At 57.7% G+C, this 27986-nt stretch overlaps 1 protein-coding gene across 1 annotated transcript; it reads left to right on the forward strand.

The window, feature by feature from the left end:
* Window positions 1-2662: 2662 nt before the first annotated feature.
* Window positions 2663-25792, forward strand: SEMA7A (semaphorin 7A (John Milton Hagen blood group)). The gene is given in 15 exon segments (XM_028507718.2): window positions 2663-2809; window positions 2811-2835; window positions 16035-16186; window positions 16707-16748; window positions 17106-17198; window positions 17412-17496; window positions 17645-17755; window positions 18392-18531; window positions 19115-19299; window positions 20184-20292; window positions 20369-20567; window positions 23053-23180; window positions 23383-23537; window positions 23756-23817; window positions 24150-25792. Coding segments are annotated over 15 exon segments (1995 nt in total). The 3' UTR covers window positions 24512-25792.
* Window positions 25793-27986: the final 2194 nt, after the last annotated feature.

A 27986-nucleotide genomic window follows, 5' to 3' on the forward strand; every position in this document is an offset into this window, starting at 1 on the left:
TCTAGGGGTGAGGATTGTGCTCCTGTCCTTGGTCCTGGCCCAGGAGCCAGCTGTGGCTTCCCATGAGGCAGGCAGGGAAGCCACATGCAAACACTGGTCCTGTGCTCTCCCCACCCCAGAGAGGGATACCTGCTGTCCTCTATGCCCATATTCTAGCTACCCTCTCCCTCTCTAGAGCTACTACCCAAATCATGGGCCTGGTTCTCACCTCCCCTGGCTGCCTGTAGCCAAGTAGGAGTGGGATGCCATCTGGCCCTGGCCCTTTGCCCCTAGATTGGCTGGCTTGGGGATGCCCATTGGTGGCGAAGCAGGTGCTGAGCTGGCCATGGAGGAGCCCAGCCAGAGGCCCACCCTGGGATATGAGGTGGGATGGTCTTTAGCACTACCCTCTTACCCCAACCCCAGCCTGGAAAAAAATTTTCCCTGGCACTTTCCCCACTTTCTCTTTGCTGCTTTGTTGCTTGGGAGGCTGAGCCTAGCCTCTGGTCTGCCCTCCTGCCCAGCATCTGGTAACCTGGGCCCTGTGCCGGCCTTCCTTAGGGTTGTGTGGATCCAGACTCCAGCCTAACACAGCAGGCAGCCATGGGAGGGAGCATTGCATTCAGAGCATTATGATGTAGAAGATAAGGGTGTAGGCCCCAGAGAGATTGCCCAAGCTTTAATCCCACCCAGCCTTTCTCTGTCTGTGACCTTGGGGGTGTCACATATCCTCTCTGTTCCTTGGTTTCCCTGCTTGCAAAAGGAGCCAAATACTAGCACCTACTTCATATGATTGTGAAGATGAAATAAAGTGAGGCTAAGAAACATGCACAGAACATAGTGACCTCAGTGTTAGCTATTGCCATTGGAGTCAGAAAGCCGGGGTTTCCCTCATGGCTCCACTAGCTGACCTTGAGCAGGGCCCTCACCCTCTGTGTCTGCTTCCTTCTTTAAATATGGGGTTATGCTCTCTCACTGAGGGGGAGAATGGAGGTGGCAGTGGCTTTTGTGTTGTGAGTTGCTGTGCACATGAGCAGTGTTACCATTGATTCTAAATTCTCAGTTCTTAAAAGCAGGGACAAGCAATTTCTTAATTTGCTTGCCTTTGCAGAGAAGGCAGACACTGAGGGTCAAAGTGCAGCGGAGGAGGCCCTGGGCTTGAAACAGAGTGTGAGTCTTGGAGGCTAGCCTGGGCCAGGACATGCTGCTGACTTTGGGGCCACAGGTATGGGTACAGCGTGGGAGGGGCTCTTGGATGGCCCATAGCCTCCCTTTCTGGGGCAGTGTGCCTCTGGGCGTTAGGAAGTTGCTGGCCCCTCATAGTCCACCAGGAACCTAGCCTGCACTGTCTCTGGAGGCATCTTGGTTTCACCTTTTGGCCTGTTGGGGTATCTTAGGGCCCTTAGGGAAGATGGAGGGGATAGCTGGAAACAAAATTTGGAATGGTAAAGCAAAACTCTCTGGCAACAATATATTTCTGGCTGTAGAGCAGGACAGAGGGCTGGGGCTGTGGTTAGGGCCAGGGCAGCCTGCTCCCTGTGTAGCTGGTGTCCGCAGTGTGTGAATCAGGTTCAGCTAGGTGTGTGAGTCCTAGAGGCTCATGTGGATCTCTGCTGCCTACTCCTCTCCACGTCTCCTCTCAGTGCAGTCCACCTGAGGTGGACATCTCCTAAGCACTGGGTAAGTGGATTTCCCATCCATGGCTCCCTCAGGCACAAGCCAAGGTGGAGGGTCTGCCCCACTCTGGGCACAACTGGGTGAGCTACCTGGTCTGCTAAGGTGACTGCACAGGGACTGGGCCTGGACCCTGCAGGGAATCACCACTGGGTCTCAGTCTGCCCTATGTAGCTGGTGAGCAGATATCACCTGGAGTTTGTCTGACTCTGCTTCCTTACAGTGAGTCCTAAGCATGCAGGATGCTCCCTCTTTTTCTGCTTGAGTAAGGGGCCTTCTTAACTATATCCCCCTGCACTCACATGGAAATGAGTTTGGATTTTCTGAGCACACACCAGCTGGCTGCAGGGAGGCAGCCCAGAAGGCTGCTGGCTGGGGAAGGGGGAGAAGAGGAAAGAAGGGGAGGGGAAGGGGCCCGCCAAGATGAAAATTCCACCTTCTCACAGCAGAGCAATGATGGGGCGCTGAGTGCTCCCCACAGTTCATCGCAGCTCTGCCACTCGGCCACCTTAGGAAGAAGCTGTCAGCTCAGAGGGAGCCCTGTGCACTCGGGCCAGCCAGCCCTCGAGAACCGCAGCCTTCAAGGTCCGAACCACTGAGCTGGCCATTAGCGAGGTACCTGGCGGGTACACGTAGACGTCTGTGCTGTGCTGTCGGAGAGGTCCTCTCCGACTCCTAGCCCAGCCCTATCACCGGCTGCGGGGAGTGGATCCGAGGCCCTGAGAGGGGACTGGGGCTACCGCAGATCAGAGACGACCACAAGTCTGCCTTGCCCGGATCCGCCGGGGTTCTCCCGTGGAAGTGCGGGGGAGCAGGTGGCGAAGGTTCCCCTGGCGGTGGACACTGCGCCCCCCTGGGGTAGCCCGGAGGCGACAGAGGCTGAGAGGGGCGGGGGAGGGGCGGGGTGGGGTCACGCGTTTGACTCCGCCTCTTGCTGGTATCAGCCTGTGCTCTGGTGCCGGCTCAGTCTGGGCAGCTCTGCTCGCCGTCGTCGCTCGGGGACCGCGGGATGACACCGCCTCTGCCCGGATGCACCGCCCTCGGCGTCCTGCCCTCCCGCGTCCCCGGCCGGCCGCCTCGGTCCCGGCTCTCGCTGCGGCTGCTACTGCTGCTGCTCTGGGCGGCCGCCGGCACCCACGGCCACGCGAGGATGGGACCCCCGCGTCTATGCTGTCTGGAAAGGTGGGTGGCGCCGCGCAGCGGGCAGAGCGCGGGTCCGCGGGTTGGGTGCAGAGTGTGTGGCACCGGCTCGGCGCGCTGCGGTCCCGGGCTGTCCTCGCGGGGAGCGTGCGTGTCTGGGTGAGTGTGCGTGTGAGTGTGAGTGTGCGTGCTGACACACTGGAGTGGCAGGAACGCTGCGGGGAGCTGGCGGGGGTGGGGGGCTGCTGGAGCCCCGGCTAAGTCACTGCTAGTGCGCCCACAACTGAGAGCCGCAGTGCCGGGGCACTGGGGAAGGGAGCGGGCCCCTCTCTCCACGCAGAGGAGCTCTCGGTCCTCCAGCGCTGGGCCACTGGTCAAGACCCCCCTTTCTCCGCGTGGGACCTCCACCCAGGTCCCCTTTCCTGAGCTGCGGGCTGGGCTCCGCTGTCGCACAGGGGCCGGGCTGGGCCAGAGTGGGGGGGAGGGCTGTGGAGGGGGAGGCGTGGACCCCTTGCTGCCGCTGCTGCGCTCTGGCTGTGGGAACAAAGACCCTGCTGCCTGCCCCCGCCCGGTCCCGGCCCGGAGCACAGGCGGTAAAGGGTGGGCACCCTGTGGTGAGCTGGGACGCGGTAAGGTGCGGAGGCTTGGGGCACCTGGGCGCTACCTCTGCAATGCCGGCACCTGCACCTGCCGCTCCCCCCCACCCCACCACGTCCGCACGTGGCAGTTGTCACCAGGAATAGGTGCCAGCGTGGGGGGCACTGCCTGTTGGGCGGGGCGCGGCCGTTGGAACCCCCCAGGTAGGGGCTCTGGGGCGGGGGTGCGGCTGTTAGGCTGCGGTAGCTGTGTGAGCCTGAAGGACCCGAGAGTCTGCCTCCGGGGTGACTGAAGTTTAAAACCCCTACACAATGGGCCAGAAAGCCGGCTAGGTGGGGTTTGAGGCTTTATGCCCTGAGGGACTGAGCTCCCTCCCCTGCACTGCACGTAAATGCTTCCCGCCCCCAGGACGAGTGGGTTCGATCCCCAAATTAGACGGATCTGCGGCCCCCTGTGGTGGTGGTGGTGGTGGTGGTGGTGGTGGACTCGGGGTGGGGGCTGGGGAGACCTGCTGGTCTGGAGCTGCGGGTCTAGACCTGTCTGGGCCCTTTGATGCCTGAGGCGGTTTGCAGGGATTGCCAGGGCCTGAGCATTATCTGGGGCAGGTATTCTTAGCAGAGAGAAGGGGGAAAAGCTCACACAAAACCAGTGGCTCAAACTGCAGCTGCAGCAGAGAGATTGTGACTTGCCCAAGGTCACTGGGCACGTGTGAGCTCGCAGTGCAGACGCCGCCTCTGATCTGGCACAGAACCTGTGCTACCGCTGGGTTAGGGAGCGGGGGGAGGATTTAGGCAACTCCTTGGCCAGGAGGGAGGGACTCTGGGGGCTAACTCTTTGTTATTCAGCCTGAGGTATTCCAGGTGGGAGTGCAGCAGGGCAGCCGGACATTGGCCGCTTACTCACCTCGAACACCTGCATCCTAGGCTTCCTCTGCCTTCCCAGAATCTTTGCCTTGCATCAGACCCTTTGGCTGCCCTGGACAGCCCAGCATTTGGGCCCTCTGAAGGGGGCCAAAGGACCATATCTGAGTGTTCTAGAATCCCCCTCCCTGCCCCGCACCAAACCCCTTGCATTTGCCATTGCTTGCCCCCACCCCCAAGTCTTCCCAGGACCTCTCCCCCCACACACATATTTAATACACGCCCCTCTCTTAGCACTTAATATGCACTTCCCCAGCACTTAGCCTCTCCACCCTGAGGCTGTTGGAAGCTGCTTTAGGTTCTTTTGCCCACTTTCCAAGTCTCCCAGTGCAGCTCCACCTCTCTCCCCTGCACACAGTTCACTCCAGTAGCCACACCGGCTGTGCCCTCTGCATGGCAGTACACTAATGGCCTCTGCTGGAGTCTGCCCACCCCTCACCTGGCGTGTCCGAGGGCAGCCTGGGGTCTTCTTCATCAGTGCCAGGCACCCCACTGGTCAGACAGACCCTGCCATCTGCCTGTCCCCCGGGACCACCAGCTGGTGATGGTATATGCTGGCTGACAGCTGCCTCCTATCTCCTCTGGGTGACACATGGACGGAATGGGCTTGGGCAGGGGAAGCCCAGGAGTGGGATGAGAGGAGAGCCCTCCTGGCCTTTCGGTAGTGTTGGCCTCCTTCCTGTCTACCAGAGGGCTGGGGAGTTGGGGGTGGCCTTGAAGAACAACCAGACCAAGGATAATGGTGGTTCCAGAGCCACTTCTCTATGAGGCATAGGCCGGGGGTTTAGTTTAAAGTCAAGACAGGTATGGGGACTGGACCAGGTATGGGGGGTTCTTCTCTGTCATTAATTTTCTGCTTGTTGGACCACTTCACCTTGGGGGAAGATTAATTAGGTTGGGGAGTCCTGGGAGGGTCCCAGCCTACACTTGTCCAGGGAGGCTGGGACCTCCAGCGTGTGTGTGTGTGTATATGCACATTTATTTAGTTAGTTAGCTATTTTTTAAGTTTTATTTTATTGAGAGACCTCCAGCATATTGAGTCCCGGCTCAGCAGCTCTGGGCAGAGAGAGATGTGCTGGCGCTAACCTGCTGGGTGCCCTTGACCTCCACACCCTCAGAGTTCGCCAGAGCAGGAAGGGCTGTGGAGGTTGTTCCCTGAGGGGTGTCCCTGACACTGGGCCAGGCAAAGGTAGAACTGTTTGGGCCTGACCTCCCTCCAAGGAGGGGCTGAAGAGGAGTGTGCTCCAGCTGAGGGCAGGAGACTGGCGTGCCTGAGGAAGCTCTGCACCCCTTTCCCATTCTGTCCCTGGTTGGAGGAGATGGAGAAGCTTGGAAGGTCCTGGTCCCCAAGGTCAGAGACAGAGCCAGCCTGCTGCCAAGGAGAAACAGAGCTCAGTCTTCAGTCTGTACCTGCCCAGCTGGTTCTGCCCCTCCCTTGTCCAGTCCAACAACAGGATGTTGTTGTTGACTTGGAGGCTGCTGGGGGAGCTATTACGGGGCTAGTCCCCAAGGCAGGGGTTGTTGTGACCTCCTCCAGGGGATGAGGTCACAGCTGGGGCTCCCCAGGCATCAGCATTTCCAGTGGAAATCCTTGTCCCCTTGAGAATTTAAGATGTGTTCTCACCTTCAGGGTAAATCCCCTGCAGAACAAGGCGGGGGCAGTTTCCAGGAGGAGAGAGGCTGAGTCCTAGGCTGGCAGAGATGAGAGAGATGCTCTGTGATGCCCTGGAGCTTCCTGCTGAGCTCCGTGACCCTCTGGGATGCTTGCCTCTTTGGGATGGGCAGAGGGTTTGGTGGTCTGTTCAAATCTTAGTGATGAGGAGAAATTAAAGCCTGAAAAGTGAGGGTAAATCCTTGAGTTTCATGTTCTTTCCTATCTTTTTCTCTCATGAGCCAAAGAATAGAGGAAGTGCCTTAATCGGTTTTTGGCCTGAAGGGTAGACATAGTATTTCAGCATTTTTGACATTCTGCATTTGCTGGGGCCAACCTGTGCTGGTCCAGAGGCTGTGCTCTGGGATCCAGGGATGAGAAACTCAAGTTTGTAGAGTTCTCAGTGTAGATGGGGAACAGGCGGGTCAACTTGCAGTTGTGATGAAATGTGGCAGAGGGGGCAGTACGGGAGACATTGAGTGCCTTGACCTCAGGTTTCCAGGAAGGTTTCTTGTAGGAGGGAAGTCTGAGCTCAGCCGCCTCACCTTCCACAGCCATCCCTGCAGAGGAGAGGAAGGACTGTGGCTGTCAGGGGAAGCCTCCCCGGTGTCACAGCTTCCTGATGGGAAGTTGGGCCTGGGGCCTGGAAGACCGTTCCCCCTGACTCCTGACTGTGGGGATTCTCCAGCTGAGGCCTGGCCTTCAGCAGAGACTTTCCATGGAAGGGGGAGAGTTCCTCCAGCCGCAGCCAGGCTCCGCTTGTCAAGGGGTGCGGGTGCAGACGCCCTTCCTCTGACCAGCTGCCCCTTCCGGAACCTTCACCTCTCTAGTGGGGGTAGATCAGTCCCTGGCTGGGAGAAGCAGGGAAAGCTGGGCACCCTTTTATGAGGAGGGCCAGAGCCCCTCATATGCAGGTGGGAAGTAGAGGCTCAGCCCAGGGAAGGTGGCGGCCCTCATGTTGACTGCTGTGGTCCCCTCTGACGTCCTGTCTTCCTCCCTCAGCCCCACGTCACTGTTTCAGCCACTCCGGGGCTGTCTAGATGTCTCAAGAAACTGACTACACTTCCTCTGCTTTGGTTGGCAGTTCTGGGGCTGGAAACTTCCCCCTTCTCTTGATTTCCTTTTTTGGCAAAGCCTGGCTGTCCCACAAGCCTTCTGTCTCTCAGTGTGGGGGAGAAGGGGTCCTTTTTAGAGCATGGAGGACTGTGGCCTTTTACTGGCCCCCACAAAATGGGCATTCCCCTTCCCTAGTTAGCCTGGGCCATGAGGGCCCAGGAGATCCATCCCCTCCTGGCCCCTCTGGTATGAGGGTAGAGGTGGTTCTCCCCTCCAGTCGGCCTCCCAGCCCTTTATTTCCCCAGTCTTGGCTGGCCCTGCTGTGTCTTCACGACTGTGCCCTGGCCTCTGTGAGGCCCTTCATCCCTCTGTGTCGCTGTGTTGCGAGTTTCTCCTGGGACACAGAGACAGAGCTGCCACTTTCCCCAATCCTACAGGGTAGCCCAGGCCCACCTACCCCTTCTCTTCTGTACTTCCCCCCTCACCACTCCTCAGCAACCCGTGTTTTCCTGCCTCAGGGCCATTGCCCTACTGGTCATGTCTCGCTGCACCCCATTCCTCCTCCTCCTCCTCCCTGCCAGTGCTATCTCACTTCCTCCGAGGAGCCTTCTTGGATGGATTCAACCCACACAACCTGATGGGGTAGAGTTCCGGACATCAGAAAAAAAAAAAGCAGCGTCATATCAGCTGAGCCAACCACAAGTTCCACAGATGCGGAAACGGAGGACAGCGCTGTGTCTTCTGCTGGAGCCTACCCCTGGCTCGGCTCTCGGCCTCCCTCCGTTTGTCCGTCTGCCATCATGCTCTGTCCCCAGGCTTGGGGTTCCCTGAGTTCCTTTATTCCTCGGCTGGCTGGCTCAGGCTCTTCCTGCCCCGGCACTGTCTGTTCCCAGGAGCCCCACAGGCCATGACCTTCCTCCCCTCAGAATCTTAGATTTGGGCCAGCTCGGTGCCCCTCTTCTGGCTCTTCCTCAGGGCAGCTGGGCCTCAGGGGTCTCAGGGCCGATCCATCTGTGTCACGGCTTGGGCTAATCTGGGTTTAACCTTCACAGCAACCTGGATTAGGCTGATCCTGAGTGCCTCCTGCAGCCCCTGCTTCCAGTCAGGGGCTCTGTGCCAGCCCCCCCCAGGGCAGCCCCCATTATGCAGTGAAGCTAGCCCCTGCCTTCGGGCCTAGGTATGTGCTCATCCCTTCTCAGAGAGAGAGGAGGCGAGGCCTGGGGTCTGCTCTTTCAGAGCACCCCGGTGCCCAGAGAGCGAGGCCTGCTGCCAGTCAGGGGAGGGCGCCTGGAGAGGTCAGGAAGGACCCGCAGATACAGCCATGGACTGTGGTGGCAGGTGGGGTGAGAGCAGGAAAGGCCAGGGAGGAGTGGGACGACTGGGGAAGGCGTCCTGGGCGAGGGGGAAGAACCAAGCCCGGCCGGGGCTAGGGTGTGCGGTGGTGGGGCAGCATGCGGCACATCTGGGCCCGAGTGACAAAGGAAGGTCAACATGATAAGTTCAGCACCTGGTGCCCTGTTAGTGGCCTGGGCACCTACTCTAAGGTGTCTCCTACCCCAGTCCTCATTCTCTCTACTATCTCAGCTGCCCCCATGTGCCCAGCCATAGCTTTGGATTGGCCGGGGGTGGCAGGGATTTGCCAAGGGTGTGCAGTGAGATGGGCATAGCTGGGATCAGGGCTGTGTCTTCTCCTGGAACCTACTCTGCAGAAGTCCTGGCCTCAGCTCTTGGCCTCCCTCCGCTTGTCTGTCTTGGTGTATTGGGACAATGTTCTAATCAACTGAGCTACCCGGCGAGGGCTCTGTCTGAGTTAGTACTTCACTTAGCATAATGCCCTCTAGGTCCATCTATGTTGTGGCAAATGGTAAGGTCCCAGTCTTTTTTATGGCTGTGTAACATTCCACTGTGTGTATGTATCACAGCTTTATTGAATCATCCATTGAGGAGCACTTAGGTGGTTTCCACATCTTGGCTATTGTAAATAATGCTGCAGTGAACATAGAGGTGCATATATCTTTCTGAATTAGTGATTTGGATTTCTTTGGGTAAATATCGAGAGATGGAATCTCTGGGTTATAAGGTAGTTCTACTTTTAATTTTTGAGAAATCTCCATACTATTTTCCAAACACTCCACACCCAAGAGGCAACTGTTTTTAGCCAGTGCTGGCTTGTGGGAAGCTTGCTGGGTGTGTGTTAAAGAAGGGTTTGTAAGTATACCCTGCCTTTCACTGTGGTCTGCCCAAGAACAGAACACGGAATGTGTTCTATTTCTGGGCAGAGATCTCAGAAGACTTATCTTCCCAGTTAGTCATGCTGGTCAGCACACAGTACTGTGCTGCACCCCCAGATCCACCCACACGCCCCACACCAGCCTGTATGCCCACGCTCACTTAAACACACTCTCCTTAGGGCGATGTGGATAGAGGTCAGGGTCTTGTTGGCCAAGAGGCCTCTGACAAAGCTGCGCCCTCTCGGGGCCTTTAGCCTCCTCATTTGTATGGGGAGGGCTGACCTGAAAGCTTCCAAGGACTCATCTGCTGAGCACAGGGCTATAAGCACAGACTCCAGAGTCAGCCTGCTTGAGTGTCAAGCTCCTCTCCACCACTTACAGCTGCGTGATCCTGGGCAAGTTACTCAACTTCTCTGTGTTTCACTGCCCTCATTTGTAAAACAGGGATAATACGAGAACCCACCTCATAAGAGTTCAGTGATTGTTAAATGAATTAATATGTCCAAAAATCACTTAGAACAGTGTCTGGCATATATTATTAGGTGCTATGGAACGGTTAGGGTGTAGGCAGGGGTATCATTGTCATCGCCACCATCCTCCTCCTCCTTTGGCACCTCTGGTTTCTGATGCAATGCAGCAGCCCCGGCAGCCCAGCCCCTGCCAGCTCTCCCTAACTGGCTGCCCTGGCACTGCTTCCCCCACCCACCCACTGCTGGCCCAGGCTAAGGCTGAGCTGGGGAACCTTCTGTTTCTCAGCGGTCTTCCCGTCCTGCCTCCCTCCCTCTGCTAACCATCTTCTGCCCCCTCTGCCACCCCTGCCCTGGCTCTGGGCCCAAGGACAGGCCCTGCACCTCTATTCATTGTTTCCCTTGAAGGAACCACCAGCCGACCTTAGCTTCTCTCTGGGGTTTTAGAACTTGCTGAGCCGAAGAGCAGGTGGAGGTGGATAGGACACGGTGTTCATCCTGGGTCTCCTGCCTTCCCTGGGCCTGGCACGCCCTCTTTGCTGCAGCTGGGTCTCCCTGAGCCTCTGAATCTGGCTCGGCTCAGCTCCCCCACAGTTTGCTTTTTAGCCTTCCCTCCAAGCCTTTGCCCCAACTGGTCTCCTCACCAACCAAGCCTTTTGGTCCTTTGAGCACAGTAGCTCAGAAGATGCCTTGGAAGAGCCTTAGTTTTTCTGTCTATATAATGGGTTTGCAGACTCTTGTCTTCCTTCTTTGCAGGGTGGTTGGGGGAGTTTAGTGGACTAGTCAGTGTAGGCAGATAAGGATGTGGCTTCTTCTGCTGCCTCTACCTCCAGAAAGCTGTCCCTTACTTGGCCAGCACTCACAATCACACACTTTCCAAAAATGCCCCATGAACTTAACCCTGATTGTTTTGTGATTTATTCTAAGATCAATGGTGGATAATAAAACCTAGACCTTAACCCTGGCTGGTGTGTGGCTCAGTGGACTGAGTACTGGCCTGTGGACTGAAAAGTTGCTGGTTCGGTTCCCGGTCAGGGTGCCATGCCTGTGTTGCGGGCCAAGTGCCCAGGTGGGAGCATGCGAGAGGCAACCAATCGATGTATTTTTTGCACATTGATGTTTCTCTCCCCCTCTTTCTCCCTCCTTTCCCCTCTCTTTAAAAATAAATAAAATCTTTTAAAAACAAACAAACAAAAAAAACCCCTATACCTTAGCAAGTACTAGCCCTTCCGATCCATAGAGGAGGAAAATGGATCGGAAACTGAGGTCAGGAAGGCCCAGCCCCTGGTCACGGTCACAGTCAACCAGTTGCCTGGCTGCCAAAGGGGCTCAAGGCTTCTTGGAGCCAGGACTGAGCCCACACATGAGATATCCTCCCCTCCCACCCACGGCTGACATTGGAGGGCAGGAAGATGCACCCCTCTGTTCCCTGGCTGATAAAGAGAGGCAGAGCTCCCATCGCCCGGGAGCTAAGCACCATATCAAGGGCCTGCCACCTGTCTGGCACACGGCTCCGCCCCTGCCAGGCAGCTCTCTGGGACTCTGCTCTGCCCGATGCCGAATGTCACCAGCACCAGAACAACAACCATAGGCCCTCCTTAGCGCGAGCCGGTGCCCCTCTGGAAACTGGGCTTCTGATTATCAGGAGTGGTTGCTCATTCCTTCATCCCTGGCCACATCAGCAGAGACAAAAGTGATAAAACATTTGTGCCTTTGCCTCCATCCATCCCAGTGCAAAGGTTTCCCTCTACTGCTCTGATGCAGCACTGTGTGCCACCTTCAGTCACTCCTTGGAGTTTAAGGCTTTGGTTGCTAAAGACCCCTGGAGATCAGTGCCCTACCTGGAAGGTAGCTATGTAGATGATTCCTGTCAATTATCAGGTCAATGTCTTATCACCTAGTGGGATGGGGAAAGGTGGAGAGAAGAAGGTGACTTGGAGAAGTGGGGAGAAGGTGATATATAGCTTTTTGCAAATCCAGAGGCTCCCAAATAAGTCCAGGGTATGGTCCCAGGGGGTTGGAGCTGGGTGCTGAGTACCAGAAACCCTGAACTGTGACCTGTCTCTGCCCCTCCCTTCTTTGCTGTGTGCCTTGGGCCAGTGACACAGCCTCTTTGGCCTCTATGCACCCTCAGCTCAATGTCTGTTCAGAACCTTTCCCTTCCACTTTAACCAGTGGGGTGACGCGAAGGATGGAGAGGTGCAGGCTAATTACTGGGCTCCATGTGAGCCTTCCTCTGCTCTCCACCAGCTGTATGGTAGGCAAGGGTCTGAGGTGGCAAGGGTCTGAGGTGGGTGAGGGTGGGGCACAGGTCCTGCCAGATGTGGCTGGGTTCCTAGCCGAAGGCTAGCCTGACTCCTTCTGGGTGTCTGAATTCCTGCCAGCCTCCATGCTGACTTTAATCTGAGGACTCCTTGAGGTTAGCATTCAAGGCCTGTTGGGTCAGTGGGTCAGGTTGAAAGGCTGTCCCTGCCCAGACCAGATTGTGGGGACTGTGTCCTGTTGTTTCCTTCAGGGACAACTTCCACCCTCCGGCTCCCACCTTGCCTTCCCTGTGGGCTGCCCTCTTTCACCAGCAACGAGGACATGGGGACAGCACAGGCTGCATGGTGACATCACCCAGAGCGTATGAGAGCAGGGTGGAGCTCCACCGGCAAGCTGCTCTCAGAGAGCCCACCCTAAGAAGTCCACACTGACCTCGGGGCCAGTCGGCCACTGGGACAGTGGGGGGAGGGTGGGGAACATGAGAGGAGTCAGCTCCGATCAGTTCCAACAGGGTCAGAGGTCCAGGACAACCCAGCTTGGGGGCTGTGCCTGGGGAGGCTGCCTCCCACGCGCAGCCATCTTCCTGACCTTCATGTCCGCTGGGGCCGGGCCAGGCCTGGGCCCGGGCCTTGCCAGTCCTGAAGCTCTGAGAAGGGTGGGGGCTCAGAGAGGCCACGGAGTCCTGCTGGGCCTGGGGCGCCGAGTGTGCTGCTCCTTGGTCCAGAAGGAGTACGGATTGGAATCACACGCGGGTGGGGGGAGGGGTCTTGTAGCCAGCTGCCTCTGGGGCCATGCCCATCCACATTCCCCTAGCCCCCTCCCCTACCTGAACTCCTGGTTATTCTGGGAGCTTTTAGCTGCCACTTAGTCAGCCACTAATGCAGCAGGCTGGGGAGTGAAGCGGGGAGACACGGTGCCAGGTGCCAGACGTGCTCCTTTTAGACATCCGACGGGAAGCAGAGGGGGCTGTGCAGGCAGAGGAGTCGGGAGGTGGGTACTAGAGGAAAGGTGGCTTTGGGGACACGGGCCCTGCTCCTAGGGAGGGGGGGCAGCGCCGAGACTGATGATAGGCAGTGCGTTGGTGTATCCTTTGGGCCGCAGCATCGCCCCTCCTCCATCACAGGCGGCCTTAGCCCATCTTCCTGATCTCTGCTGAGGTCTCTCTGCGGCCATGCAGTCAGCTCTCCCACCTTTGCCTGGCCCGTTTCCCCTGCCTGAAATTCTTTCTGCCTGTTCCTGATCCATCGGGCTTTAATTTGCCTCCCCATCTCTTTGGATTCATAAGGAAGCAAAAGGATACGTTTAGGGATGTGGCACTTGCTCCCCTGACTGGCCTTTGTAGGGGCAGACCCTTGCCTTGCTCTGCATCGGCAGAGCCTTGAAGGCTGACCCCGCTGTGGCCCCATGTTGGTGACATGAGGCCATGGATCCTGGTCCAAAGGCTTGGTGCTGCCTTCACTTCCAGGCAGCCCTCCTGCCCCTGAACCCCCCAGCCCCCACTCCCGTGGACCTGAACAAAGCTTCCTTTCATGTATTCATTGAGCTGCTGCCACTCCGACACTTCCCTGGCACAATCAGGCCCTTTGAGGGTTTGGGGCTATGTGGGAGCGGGGCTGGGGTGGGGTAGAGAATGGGCCAAGTCCAGGTCCTGGGGCCAGGCTTGTGCCATGCTCCCCATACATATCACCAGGTGCAGAGCAGTGAGGTGGGAGCCTGGGGGTCAAGGGAGCCAGTGCTCCTGAGCTCCTGTTGGTTCTTCTGCCTCCATGCAGCACCCCAGGGGCCTGAGCCAGGGTGCAAGGGACACAGGGCTTAGGCTTGCAGCTCTGTGCAGCACAGCCCCAGCCATGGTGCTGCAGTGCCCCCACACCGCAGCAGCCGCAGCAGCCCTCACTGCCCTCTATGTCCTCAAGGTCTTCACGTGCAGCTCTACGGGGTGCACCCAGAGTTTCTCTTGAGCACTGTGGAGGCTTGCTTTAATGTGCCTGACTGGCACCAAATTCCAGGGTAGGTTTCCCCTCAGACCTTGCTCTCCAGGGCCTGTCCACTGCCTATCCCATCAGACCAGACTTCCCAGGGCAGAGCTGTGACCCTCAGACAAGGGCTCCATCAGGGCTCCCTCTGGTGCTTCTTTCCGGGGACCAGAGCTGCACACTGGCTGTGGCCTTGTTGCTGGTGCTGGCAGAGGTGACTGGTGGAGATGGCTGGCATGGCCCAAGGGTAGGGCTCCTCCCCTTTAGCCTTTGGGAGGTTCAGAGCTTCTGCCCAGCCCAACCAACATCTCCAGATGGAGACACACAGCTTTTCCTGGCCTTTGGCTGGCTGGGAGTGTGGGAGTGGAGCTGGGGCTGCTGACTGCCTGGATCCCGGCTGGGCTGTGGGCTGTAGGTGAAAGGGGAGCTGTGGGAGCTGAGTCAGGAAGGCCTTGTATCTTTGGGCTGCTGACCCAGCACTCTAATTTTACCCCAGCTGGAAAGGAGGGGGAACCTGGGAGCCTGAGCCTTGGCTAGCAATGCCCACCAACACCCAGCACAGAGCTGGGCACTGGGCCCCTGCCCTGCACAGCTGGGGCTGATGGCGAGTGAGCCTCGGGGCTGCTGGGGCTGTTTGTGACTCTCATCTCACTAGCTCAGCACTTCTCCGTGGCCCACAGTGCTGGCATCTCCCTAAACGCTCCTGAGAACCAGTACTCAGTAATGGACTAGCCAGTCTGTCCGGCCTCCTAGTGTGACCTCGGGCTGGCGTGTCCCCAAGGGGTTTCCACCTCTGCAGGGAGGAAGGTCACAACAAGGTGAAGAGTATATGACCCCATTTCCCCAGTGACTTGGCCATGCAGGGATGTATTGTAAGGAGAGTGAAGATGTGGGTTGCATGGTGTGTCGCTTTCCTTGCCCTGTTGAATGCAGAATCAGTAGGGGTGGCCCAGATGGCACCAAGAGGGATTTGGGGCAGGCTCTGGAAGTGGCAGTTCTTTTCTGTCTGGGCTGGAGTGTGTCCTCCTTGGGTGTCACTGCGAAGCTGGCTGCCCCTGAGTGTGCCGCAGCTGAGTAAACACTGGTCAGGCTGGGTCTGGGGGTGAGGGGGTGGGGGGGCCCAGGCTGGTTAGAGGTGGGAACATGTGAGCTGTCCCGTTTCTGAGATTTAGTCCTGCAACCAGGACAACCTCAGCACTGTCACCGCAGATGAGATATCTTCTCCCCAGAGGCGGTGGCTGTGGAGTTTCCTTTTTTGGGCAAAATTTCCTGGGTCAGCCCTTCTGTTTAAAGGCCCAGGCCGTGCTCTGTGAAGGACCCCCATCCCAGGGTTGCTGGGGAGGGAGGGTGGAACTTTACCCCTGGGACAAACTGGTACCTCCATGAAACCAGGCCAGAGTGGGCTGGGCCAGGCCAGGCTCGACCTGCGGGCAGGAGCTTGGGCTCTCGTTCGCTATCTGCTACTGACCGTGCAACCTGGTGCTGTGTAGCCCCTCTGGACTTCTGCTTTTCCAGCTGTGAAATGGGAGGAGTGGGCATGTAGGCTCCTTTCCAGCCCTAATGCAAGCTGACTGACTCACTGAGGAGCTGGGGTGGGCCCGGAGGGACTGAAGAAAGCTTCCTGAGGGAGAGGATGGGGTTCTGAACAAAGTGATTCCTGGGAACCTGGGCTCTAAACAGGGTGCTTAGAGGGCTGCTTGCTCTGCCTGAGCAGCAGAGAGCCTCACCGAGCGTGGCTGGAGGTCCCGGTTCCTCCTGCTGGAGCCCAGCCCGTTAGGAATAGCTATGCATGTATGTGGGAGTGGGGAGGAGAGGTCTGTTCTCCCCAGGGGTCCCTAAATCTGTTCCCACCCTGAGTTCGCATATTGTAGGGTAGGGGCCTTGGTTTTGGGGTGGGGACAGCTGCTTGCCAGACCCTACCAGCGTACCCCTCACTTCTACCCATAGCTCTGAGCCCTGGTACTGCCACGGCCCAGACCTGAGCCCGTGTTGCCAGGTGAGGCCAGCGTGCCTGGGAGGGGGGACAGGGTCTCCCTGCCCAGGGTCTAGCCTTAAGTTTTTGCCAATCTCCTCCTCCTCAGGCCACACAGGGAAGGACCGGCTGGATTTTGGCTCGGCAGAGCCGCACACCGTGCTTTTCCATGAGCCAGGCAGCGATTCCGTGTGGGTGGGTGGACGTGGCAAAGTCTACGTCTTCAACTTTCCCGAGGGCAAGAACGCCTCTGTGCACACGGTAAGCCTGGGGCCTTCACTGCCCTTCCCCCAGTTTCTCCCCTTATCTCTCTTCTGGCCTTGGTGAGGGGCCTCAGGGAATCTGGGCGAGGGAACTGGCATCTCTTCCTAAATCAGTCCACCCCATCCCCCCATTATATACCGTAGATGGTCCCTGGGGGAGGCTCCCTAAAGGTAGTCCAGGTATGCATGGGTGTTGGGCAGTTTGGAGGAAGCCCAGAGCTTACCCTTCTGGCCTGGCAGGCTGTGCTGGTGGGGCAGGCCTGTGCTGGGAGCTGAGCTCCAGAACCCTGTGGCCCTTGTCTTCTGAGATTTCTTGGCTGGCCCCTGGGCTCGGGGCTTGATGCTGGGTATCAGGCCCAGCAGCCTGTGTGGTCTTGGTGAATCATTCGCTCTCTCAGAGCCCTAGTTGCTCACATGCACTATCCAATGAGCTTGTCCAGAGGATGCATGGAAAGCACCTAGGGCCTCTGACCCCTGTCAGGGTGGACTAATGCTTCCTGCCTCCTCACCCCCTCCAGGTGAACATAGGCTCCACGAAGGGATCCTGCCTAGACAAGCGGGTGAGTGGAGGAGGGGAAGTGTAGAGGGGAGGCGGGGCTCCTTGAAAGAGGCATAGGAGTCCCTAAGAATCTGAGGGAGGCTGGCCCTGCTTTGGGGGCCCCAGTCTGGGAGGAAAGAGGCAGCCCTTCCTTAGGATTCCCAGTCTGAGTGGGAGACATACTCCTTCTCTGAGGCCCCTGTGTCCTTTCTCTGTTCTTGGGGGGCTGGAGTCAGCTGCACCTGCTCTGGACTCTCCTTAAAGGCTGCCTGCCTCCATGCTCAGTCTTCTGATGCGTTCTTTCCCAGGACTAAGGGTTCTAGTTGTGGGCCTGCCAAGGCCTCCAACCCACCTCTCTTCTTCCACTTCTTCTGGGCAGGACTGTGAGAACTACATAACACTCCTGGAGAAGCGGGGCGAGGGGCTGCTGGCCTGCGGCACCAATGCCCGGCGCCCCAGCTGCTGGAGCCTGGTGAGAAGGCCCCTACCCACACACCTGGTCAGCTGAGCCTGGCCTGGGTGGGTTTCTGTCCCCCAAGGTGGGAAGGAGGTGGAGGACTCAAAGCCTGGTGTCACCTTGTATAGAATACTTGGGAGAACAGGGATCTTGGCTGGGAAGCTGATGCCCATGGGAGACAGTGTTCACTGGATTACGAGGCTGTCTGACCCCCTTGGTCTCCCCCAGGTGAATGGCACTGCGGAGTCGCTTGGTGAGAGGAGAGGTTACGCCCCCTTCAGCCCGGATGAGAACTCCTTGGTTCTGTTTGATGGTAGGGCTGCAGCTAGAGCAGGAGGGCCCCAGCGTGCTGCTGCCCTGGGCTGGGGGAGGGTGGTCGGCTCATGTCTGCTGGCCCAGGCCCAGAAGAGGGACTGCCAGGAGCTGTCTGCCCTTACCTGTGCCCCTCCCACCATGCCCAGGGGATGAAGTGTACTCTACAATCCGGAAGCAAGAATACAATGGGAAGATCCCTCGGTTCCGCCGCATCCAGGGCGAGATAGAGCTGTACACCAGTGACACTGTCATGCAGAGTGAGTCAGGCGCCTGCTGGGCTGGGGTGGACAGGGTGTGAATGCCCAGGGTGGCAGACAGGATTCTTATGTTCCCTGGGAAGGCTCCCCAAGGGCTGCTGAGGCCACAGACCTGTCTGGAAAGTGGGACTTGGGACAGGACTAAGCAGCCAGAACTGAGAGGTTGGCCTGGTAGGGAGCAGGGGAATGCAGAGGCAAAGATGCAGAGGCAGGATTGACCCGACACACGCTGGTACCAACAAAACAGAGGAAGCCCCAAACCCAGAGCAGGGGCCCAGGGAGCCATGGTATATCCCTCTGCTGAGCTCATGTGGGGACAGCACCCCTTCCCTCCTCATTAGGGTTCTGCCAATTAGGCAGAAGTGACATAAAGGCCTCCAGGGACCTTCCTCAATCCCCATGCATGATGTCATTGCTCCTGGGCTGATGACATCTTTGCAGGAGGAGGGCAAAACAGGTGTGGAGTGGGGGTGCGAAGTCTCAGGCTCCTTGGGGTGTTGGGCCTGATGTTCTAAGTTTTATTCCAGGTCTGATTTGTTCCTGGTTTGTGCAGACTGGGGGTGTGTGTGCAGGGTTGGGATGGGTCCCCCAAGAAGGACCCCCAGCCTGACACCAGTTTGCATGTGTCCCTGGCAGACCCGCAGTTCATTAAGGCTACCATCGTGCACCAAGACCAGGCCTACGATGACAAAATCTACTACTTCTTCCGTGAGGACAACCCCGACAAGAATCCCGAGGCCCCTCTCAATGTGTCCCGCGTGGCCCAGCTGTGCAGGGTGAGTGGGTGGCTGAGTGGGCAAGAGTGTGTCTGTACATGAATAGGTGTGAGTGTGTGAGTACCTGTGTGCAAATGTGCATGCATGTGCATGAGAAGGAGTATGTAAAATGTGTGGGTGATTCTTTGTGTGGGATTGTGAGAGTAAATGATGTGCTTGAGAGTGCATGTGCATCTGAGTGGGTAATGATGGTTGGGCTCGTGTGTGTGTGACAGAGTGCAAGTGTGTAGTTATCTGAGAATGCATATGAGTATGTGCATAAGGATACAAGTATGTTTACATGTGTGCATTTCACTGGTGAGAAGGTTTGGTGTGATATGCAAGCATGTCACCTGTGTGTATGTGCATGTGTGAGTGGGCAAACGTGTGTCTGAATTCATCTGCTTGGTGGGGGCAGACCCGGCACCTCATCCTGCGGGTCCTCACTGCTGCGCCAGAGTCATGCGGCACCTCTGCCTGGTCCCCTGGCAAGTCCCCCCGCCCTTCAGAACCTACCTTCCTCCTCTGAAGCCTGGGGGCTGGCATTCCTGGTGCCAGGTGCCCAGTGGGTGCTGAGGGGCCTCCTGTCCCTCCACACTTCCAGGGGGACCAGGGCGGTGAGAGTTCGTTGTCGGTCTCCAAGTGGAACACCTTCCTGAAAGCCATGATGGTGTGCAGCGACCCCACCAGCAACAAGAACTTCAACAGGTTGCAAGATGTCTTCCTACTCCCCGACCCTAATGGCAAGTGGAGGGACACTAGGGTCTATGGCGTTTTCTCCAACCCCTGGTGAGTGACCCTTGTCTTGGGGCTGGCCTGGCAATAGTTAGGTGTCCAGTAAGGATTGGGGGACTTGGGCCCTGCTGAGGGGTGGCTTGTGTGGCATGAGCAGGGACTCCTGGCCCAAGGGCCGGGGCTGTTGCTGGGACTGGGGTGGGAGCACAGTCCGTGCACAGGGAGAGGTCCATGCCGCTGTGTTTCTGAGTCTGCTCCCCGTGGTGTGCATGTGTGCACGGTGTGCTCGCTCGTGGCAGTGCCTGTGTGTCCGCCAGCTGTGTGCTCAGAGTGGGCGCTGGGTGGCCGGGGAAAGGCTGCTGAGGCCTCTGGGATGCTGGGTGCTATCACGCCTGTCAGGCGCTGCCTGCCTCTGGTAATTCACACCTCTTAATCACTCTCGTTGATTGAAAACAAGGCGGGCAAAAGTGTTGCGTGTGGGGGGAACAAGGGCAGGGTGGGGAAGCCCAGACCCTGCTCTGTGGCTCCCATGTGGGTGAACCCAGCCGGCTATGGAGGCAGTGGGGTCTGGCCTCCCTGGGAATCAGCAGCCTGCGGCTGTGCCCAGAGGGGTGGGAGACCTGCCCAACAGGGGTGTGAGTGGGGCATCCCTCTGCCCTGGGGCTGGCCTCTGAACCCTGTGATCCCTTTGAGGTTTTAGATTGCAGCAGACAGTAATTAGGTTGAGCTTCACTTCTTCCCTCCTGCCTTCAATGGTGTTTGACAACTCTTAGGCACTGGGCTTGGCCCCCAGGATAGTCCCTGTCTTCACTGGAGCTCGCAGGCTGGGCAGCTGGGTTGGAAGGCTGTGGTTGTGCCCTGTGTGGTGCTGGGCTGGCCTGGGCGAGTGGAGGTGGGGGGTACTGGGCCCTCTCTGAGGTGGTCTCTCTGTCCCTCAGGAACTACTCGGCTGTCTGTGTATATTCCCTTGGTGACATTGACAAGGTCTTCCGCACTTCCTCACTCAAGGGCTACCACACAGGCCTTCCCACCCCTCGGCCTGGCAAGGTGAGCAGTGAGTGATGTCCGCGTCCCCCTCCACTTCCCCACCACCCGCTGACCTGGGCCTTCTCTCCTTGTCCAGTGCCTCCCAGGCCGGAAGCCGATACCCACAGAGACCTTCCAGGTAGCTGACAGTCACCCTGAGGTGGCGCAGAGGGTGGAGCCCATGGGACCTCTGAAAACGCCACTGTATCACTCTAAGTACCACTACCAGAAAGTAGTTGTCCACCGCATGCACGCCAGCCATGGGAAGACCTTCCACGTGCTTTACCTCACTACAGGTGAGGGACTAACCCTGACCCCCCAGTCTGCCTTGTGAAAATGGATATGAAAGGTATAAGTAATAATGTAATTAACATATGGTTGGATCTCTGTACCTGGAAGGAAGAACTGAGTGACGGAGAGCTGTTGGGAGTTAGCATGTGTGGCTGTAGAAGAATCAGGCAGGAGGGTTCCCCAGAGGAGGTGGGGGCAGAGGGAAGAGAGAAAGGCATCCTAGGGTGGGAGAAGAGCAGGTGCCAGGATTCAGAGGCAGAAATGTGGCAAGTCTCAGCAAAGCTGGGTGCCGCTTTGCTCCTGATGTCACTGACCCATGAAGATGGGAGGAAGAGATGTGAAAAGCCAGGAGGAAGGACCTGGCCACTGGGTATCCAGTGGGCCTCTGCTAGGCAGAATGAGGAAATAGGACCTTCTCCCTGTCTTTGGGATTATGCAGGTGACAGGGAACATTTAATGTGGGATACAAAGAATTTAGTCAGACATGAGGAAGTATTTTCAGATGTCAGAGCCTTTGCGGTCTTGCAGAGGACAGCAGGGGCACCTCCTCTTCTTGCTGGCCCCAGAAGCTGGTGGGATGCCCTGGGAGATGTCCCTGCATTCCAGGAAGCCACTGGCCATGGAGGAGCCAGCCCTGAGCTGGGTTTATGGCAGCTTCCTAGTCCTAGCTGGGGGCAAAGGGGCCTCCTGGGAGTGGATGTGGAGATCAGCGTAGGCAGGCCCCACGTTTTCCCTGAGACTGGGTGGGCAGTGGTGCCATCAGAGAGGGCAGTGTCTCACCCAGGTGCTAGCACCTTTGGGACCATACAGTCTAGGCCTCAGGCACCCACCCCTCCTCCCATGTGACTTCCTGCTGTTGCTTCACCTTGAGGTTTTCTCAGAGCCATAGTGGCCTCATTCATTCCCACAGAGCAAGGCCTGGTTTCTGGGTCCTAAGATTGCACCTCTTTACTCTTCCATTTGTCTCGGCTGCACCATGGGTCCTTGTCCTTGCCCTGTTCCAGCAGTGGCTGGCCTGGCTGTTGCAGCCAGTCAGGGGATAGCAGGGCACGGCAGGGCACTGGGGTGCAGGAGAGGAGAGGTCACACAATGGGGAACTGGGAGCAGGAGCCAGGACAGAAGGCTTGGGACTGGGCCAAGGGAACTGTGGGCTCCCTTCCTGCAGACCTGGGAGGTGAGCATACTTGAGTGACAGGGCATTTGTCTCAGTTCCCCCAGAGGGCCATTGGAGATATGTCATTTATGAGCCTGCAGCAGAAAAAACTGGGGCCAGATAAGAAATCAAGCTTTCGAGCCCTCTTCAGAGAGTGGAGGCTTTCACAGCTGGGAGGAGCTATGGGAGGCTGTCGCTGGGCTGCCGTGGAAGGAGGTGAAGGACAGTAGCTGGGCTGGGAGCTTGTCAGGCCAAAGAAGCATTGGGCCACATTCCCGTGCCTGTGACAGGGGTTGGCGGGGGCAGAACGAAAGGAAATGGCGTAGGCAGGTGACCATCTCATCATCTGACTGTTTTTTTGGGGCAAGTGATGCCCTGGGGAATTGGAAGGGAGGGGGAGGGAGGTAGGCTATTCTGGAAACTGGGACAGTGGATGGTGTGGGATTGGGAGGAGACAGGGGTCAGGTTGCGCATTAGACCTTGACAGGTGTGGAGGATAGAACAGTGCTCTCGGAGGTGGGCAGCCTTACATGTGACTTTGGGGATCCCAGTGTAGAATCTAAGGTTCTTTTCAGATTTAAGATTTTATAAAAATTAAATAATCCCCTTAGACTAAATGCTATGTGGAGTCCTGGATTGGATTCTGGAACAGACAAAGGACACTTAGTGGAAAAAACCATGAAATCCTAGTGAGGTCTGTCGCTGAGTTTAGTAGTACCGTACTGCTCCATTGTGGCGCGTGTGCCACAGTTACATAAGATGCACCGTAGGGGAAATGGTAAGTGGTATATGGGAACTTTCTGTGCCGTCTTTGCATTTTTTTCTATAAACCTGAAATGACTCCAAAATAAAAAGTGTATTTAAAGAAAACATCCCCGAAGAGTCCAGGAGGCAGGGGAGTTATGGAAGAAGCTGAGGGATGGGGTTCTGACACCTCTGGGTTGCCGTCACCAGTTGTGTGACCTCGAGAAAATTGCTCAGCTTTCTGAGCCCCTTTGCCTTCTCTGGGAAGTGGGGAAGATAATACGCGTGGCCAGGGATGTGGAAGAATGAGGTAATGCTGATGCCTATGGGTCCGACACAGTGATTGGGTGTCAGGACTGCTGGTCCTGTTCTTCCAGTTTCCTCTGAGCTGCATGGAGCTCTGGGCCAGCCTTGGGGACTTCCTGGGCTGCTGGAAGCCTCACCTCACCTCACCTAGTCCTGTGACCCCTGCCGGAGCCATGACTTCCTGAACCTCCCCACCTGTGTCTTTCCTGGTTAGTCCTGCCTAGAGAGAGGCTGCCTGTCTCCGAGGTGGGATGCCTGCCTGTTGACCCTCTGCCTCCCACCCACAGACAGGGGCACCATCCACAAAGTGGTAGAGTCAGGGGAGGGAGAAAGCAGACTGGCCTTCAACATCGTGGAGATCCAGCCCTTTCGTCATGCAGCCGCCATCCAGGACATGTCCCTGGACCCTGACCGGGTGAGCCTCCCCATGCCCAGTCCTGTCCTGTGAAGCTACCCAGCAATGGCCAGCTGAGGACAGAGCTCCTTTGCATGTAATTCACATGTTCTTTTCAGAGCTTCTGGGCCCTAGGGCCTGCCAGGCAGCCGGCGGTGGCCTGGGGCTTTAGAAGTCAGTGTTGGGGCTGGGAGCCCTGGCCTGACCTACTCTCTCCTTCCAGCGGAAACTGTATGTGAGCTCCCAATGGGAGGTGAGCCAGGTGCCCCTAGACCTGTGTGACATCTATGGTGGGGGCTGCCATGGCTGCTTCATGGCCCGAGACCCGTACTGTGGCTGGCACCAGGGCCACTGTGTCTCCATCTACAGCTCCCAAAGGTATGTTGGCTGGGATCCCTTGCCCCTGGGAGAAGGTGGAAGCAGGAGTGGACGTGGGGTGGACAGGCTGCAGGAGGTGTCAGTGCTGGGTGCTGGGCCACTCTGGTGAGACCCTCCTCTTGGTGGACACTGTGGTGGATACTGGTTGGGGGGTGAGGACGGGGGAGGGCCAGATCTGTGGCCTCCTGTCTACTTAGCCTCTCTCTTCCCAGCTCCAGGGCAGTGCTGCAGCCTACTAATCTAGAAGAGCCACACAAAGAGTGCCCCAACTCAAAGCCAGGTACCTGATCTAGCCCTGCCCAGGGCCCTAGTCTAATGAGGGTGGTATGGCCGTGCCCCAACCGCCCTGCCTGAGGGGAACATGGTCTGTTCCTGGGGGCCCCGGATAGTCCTGCAGAGCGAGCTTCCTTGGTGTGGGGTAGTTGTAAGAGGGGTGGGGTGAAGGAGGCCAGGGAGAATAAGGAGACTGGGAGCACATTTCCTTGCGTTCATTTAGAAACCTTGGCCTTGGAGGCCTGGCTGGGGGTGGGGGGCGTAGGACACAGCCTGCCCTGGGAACCCTCAGCTGTTCCTCACAGCTGCCTGCACCCCCTCCCCCCCCAGATGCACCAGATGAGGCCCCGGTGCAGAAGGTCTCCCTGGCCCGGAACTCTCGCTACTACCTGAGCTGCCCCGTGGAGTCCCGCCACGCCACCTACTGGTGGCGCCATGGTGAGAAGGTGGAGCAGAGATGTGAGCCCGGCCACCAGAGCCCCACCTGCGTCCTGTTCATCGAGAACCTCACTGATGGCCACTATGGCCACTACTACTGCGAGGCCAAGGAGGACTCCTACCTCCACAAGGCCCAGCACTGGCAGTTGCTGTCTGAGGATGAGGCCAAGGCCGAACACCTGCTGGGACATGCCCATGCCCTTCTGGCCTCTCTTTGGCTGGTTGTCCTGCCAACACTCACTCTTGGCCTGCTGGTTCATTAGGACCCCCTGGGTGGGGCATGTTGTAGGCTTCTGCAGTCGAAGGGCACTAGAAGAGTCTCATACCTAGAGCCACTCGGCTAGGAGTTCCTTGCCCACCACAGCTTGTAGGGGCACTGCACAGCTCAGCAGGGAACATCAGGCCCGGAGACGGCCGGCCACGAGCAGCTGCTGGGCCTGGGTGGGGCGGGGTGGTGGTGGCAGGAGGATGAAGGTACCAGCTATGAAGCTGGGACATCAATGGCCCAAGACTTTTATCTTCTGCAGACTTCAAAAACTCCCTCTTGAACTTGAATAAATGCAGTGATGCTCCTAGCCCAAGAGCCTGTGGGCCAAAGAGGGGTTAGAAAAGGGGAGCTGGGATCCCCTTTCTGGACCTTCACTCTGAGGCCTGAGTCCTTCTGGGCTCTATATTCAGATTGCCCCCTGACCCTCCCTCCTGCTGCTGCAGGGAGTGGCTGGTATGTCTGCAGGCCCAGGGCTGCCCTCTCTGGCCCCTGCACCAGCCCTGGGTCCCACTAAGGCAGCCTCCTTGCATGTTTATTGAAGGATGTTTGCTTTCCGGACAGGAGGACGGAAAAAGCTCTATTTTTATGTTAGGCATATTTCATGTATAGCTACTTCTGATTGCATCTGTATGAAAATACCAAAACTACATACTTGGGGTAGGGTGGGAAAGGGAGGGGCTGGGAAGGGATGGGTTGTGGGCAGTCCCGGTCTGAGGCTCTCGGGCATGGGATAAGAGTCCAGGGACATGGCATGAGTTCAAGAAGATGGCATGAGCTGGCTCTGCCCTGGGAGCTCAGGCTGAGGGGGATATTTTCCAAGCCCCCCTGTTGGTTATGGGAGGGGGTGGGGTGAGGGAGACGGGAAAATGAAGGCAGAAACTGAGACCTAGGTTCATACATTCATTTAGAGGGAGTCCAGTTCTCAGGGGGAGGTTTCAGGACTCTGCCCTTGGCGTTGGGGGTTGGGGGTTGGGGGGTCCCTCCCCCCCCCCTCAGCCCCCTTCCCCAGGGGCTGCTCTTCCATGCTCCCAGCCTCCCACCTTCAGCTCAGGACATGTTATAACCAAGGCTAAACTGTGAATTCCTGTTGGGACAGCCTGGGCCAAGCTCTCCAGCCCTGTCCATGGATTTCAGCAGAGAGCTGGGCCTTCTCTGGTGTGTCTGGCCAGCCTGGGGCAGGGCCTGGGGTTGGTGGCCTTCCAGCTTTGGCCCCTGCATCTCTTTTCAATGCACTTTAATGATATAACATATTACTAATAAACAAGCTATTTATTTACCTGTGCCTGCTCCTTCCCTTCAAAGCCATTCTGGTTGGGGTGAGGGTGAGGGCTCCTGCTTGTGACCCTGCGCGTCCTGCTGTGGGAGCATCGCACACCCTCTCACTGGCCCTCAGGAGGGCTCCTAACAAGAGAGAGGCAGAGACAGGATCTGACCCCAGTGCTCCTGAGCAGTGCACTCCCTGCCAAGCCTTCGTCCTGGGGCCCAGACAGCGGCAACCCACCTGCTCTGCTCGCCACTAGGGCCGGCCTTCCCCCTTCCTAGCCTCCACCTCCCACACTTCCTTGGGAGGCCTGGCCTTGCTAGAAACAGCCTCAGGCCTCCCTGCCTTCAAGGATCCTGGCCTAGCGGGGAAGCTAATCAAACAAGAGCTACAAACATGGGATAAACCTGTGGCGATGGAAGTGTGTACACAGGAGGCTGGGGTGGGGGGCTGATGGGGTGCCGGAGTGGGGGTAAAGCACTCCAGGCTGGCCCACCAGGTGGGACAGGTGTGGGTCTGCACGCAGAGGGGACAGTGGGCAGGGTTTGTGTGCTGCCTGGAGCTTGGCTGTTCAGCCTCAGGGCAGTGACAGGGCTGGGGTGGCACGTGTGACTTAGAAGCTCCTGAATTCCCTCAAAGATGAAGCAAATAGATTTCAGAGCCCAGAAGGCGTGTGAAAAGGAGCCTCTGAGGCTGGGGCGGGAGATGGGGGAGGGGGCTAGGGGTTGTCCAGGTGTACCGGTGGGCAGGACTCGGGATGGAGGGTGGGGCAAGTGGGAGGATTGGGAGAGGAACCTGGAGGTCCTCCAGAGGCCTCCCCCCACCCCCGCCTTCTCTCCCCTCCCTTTTTCCCTTCTCACCTGCCCCTTGCCGCAGGGACCCTTGCCTTTGGGGGTTTGCTGGGAGGTTTTCCTGAACATTAACTGCTGGAGAGGAGATGTGGCAGTGGAACTTGGGACAGCTCTGAGCCTGAGCCCAGCTTCTGGGTGACTCCAGCAGGCCCCACGGGGCTGGAATCACCCTCACCCACCACACTCCCTCTCAGTCTGCCCTGGGATATCCTCGGCCGGCCCCACACTGAGGACTGTGCCGGGTCCTTTCCTCTCCACACCCAGCCTTTCTAGAGTGACCAAGGTGGCAGCAGGGGCTGGGGCCAGGAGCCTGGGGGTTGGGATGAGCTCTGGGCAGGGGCACAGACTTGGAGCCTCTGTCACTTTTCGTGATCCTGGGCAGGCCTTGCCTTTCCTAAGCCTCGTTCTCCTCAGGCTTCTGGGGGGCCCCTTCTGGCACACTGTCCTAGGGTATGAGACTAATCTACTTTGTCTTAGAAGGAGCTTAGAGTCTACATCTTAGCCTCATGTGTCTGTTTTCCCAGAAGCAGCAGCAGAAGCACAGGGGCTTCCCAGACACTCCCCACACCCTGCCCCAGCAAACCCCTCTAAATGGAAAGGGCAGGAGGAGTGGGTTTCAGGAGCAGCTGGTAAGGAAAGCGAGGGCTCAAGCCCTGGCCTGCCAGGATTGCTGGGTGACCTCTTATGAGGTCTCTGCCTTCTCTAGTCTCAGCAGGCCCCTCTTTCATGCAGGGATGCTTTTGGTGCCCTGTGGGCCTATGGAGGGGAACTTGAGGTACAGAACACACTCCTTTGTTTGTACAGGGGCACCAGGAGAGGCCAGGCTGGCAGGCGGGTAGGAAGCCGTGTGCACGGAGGCATGAAATGAGCCCTTGTAAATTCATGTGAACGAACCGGCAGAGCGGCAGGCCAAGCACAAACCTCCCTGCCTCTGGCTTCCCCCGATGCACAAGTAATGCAGAGGGCCCAGGGCAGCGGTGGGTGCAGGGCCATAAGTGTGGGACTGGGGGCATGAAGATCCACACAATATGGCACCAGTTTTGACTTCTTGGGGTCAGGCTGGGGCTGGGGTACCAGCCCAGCCATCTGCCCTCTGTCACGTGCATTACCCGCCGAGAGGAGAGGTGGGGGTGCAAAAGAGGGAACAAGACTGAAAAATTAAAGTTCAGCTCTCCCGGGAAGCAAGCAGGGAATGGGAAACTCCTTCACGTCTCCCTCCCTTTCATAAACCTAAAAAGCCGCTAAGGTTTGCCCCAGGCACGTCTACGTCTTGCTATCCTGTCCCCCTTGGGGGAAGGCCACTGCTTTCTCTCTCTCCCCACTGTCCTACCCTTAAACAGCTCCTTGCATGTGTTGAC

The sequence above is a fragment of the Phyllostomus discolor genome, chromosome 1, assembly GCF_004126475.2.
Source record: "Phyllostomus discolor isolate MPI-MPIP mPhyDis1 chromosome 1, mPhyDis1.pri.v3, whole genome shotgun sequence".
Classification (NCBI taxonomy): Eukaryota; Metazoa; Chordata; class Mammalia; order Chiroptera; family Phyllostomidae; genus Phyllostomus; species Phyllostomus discolor.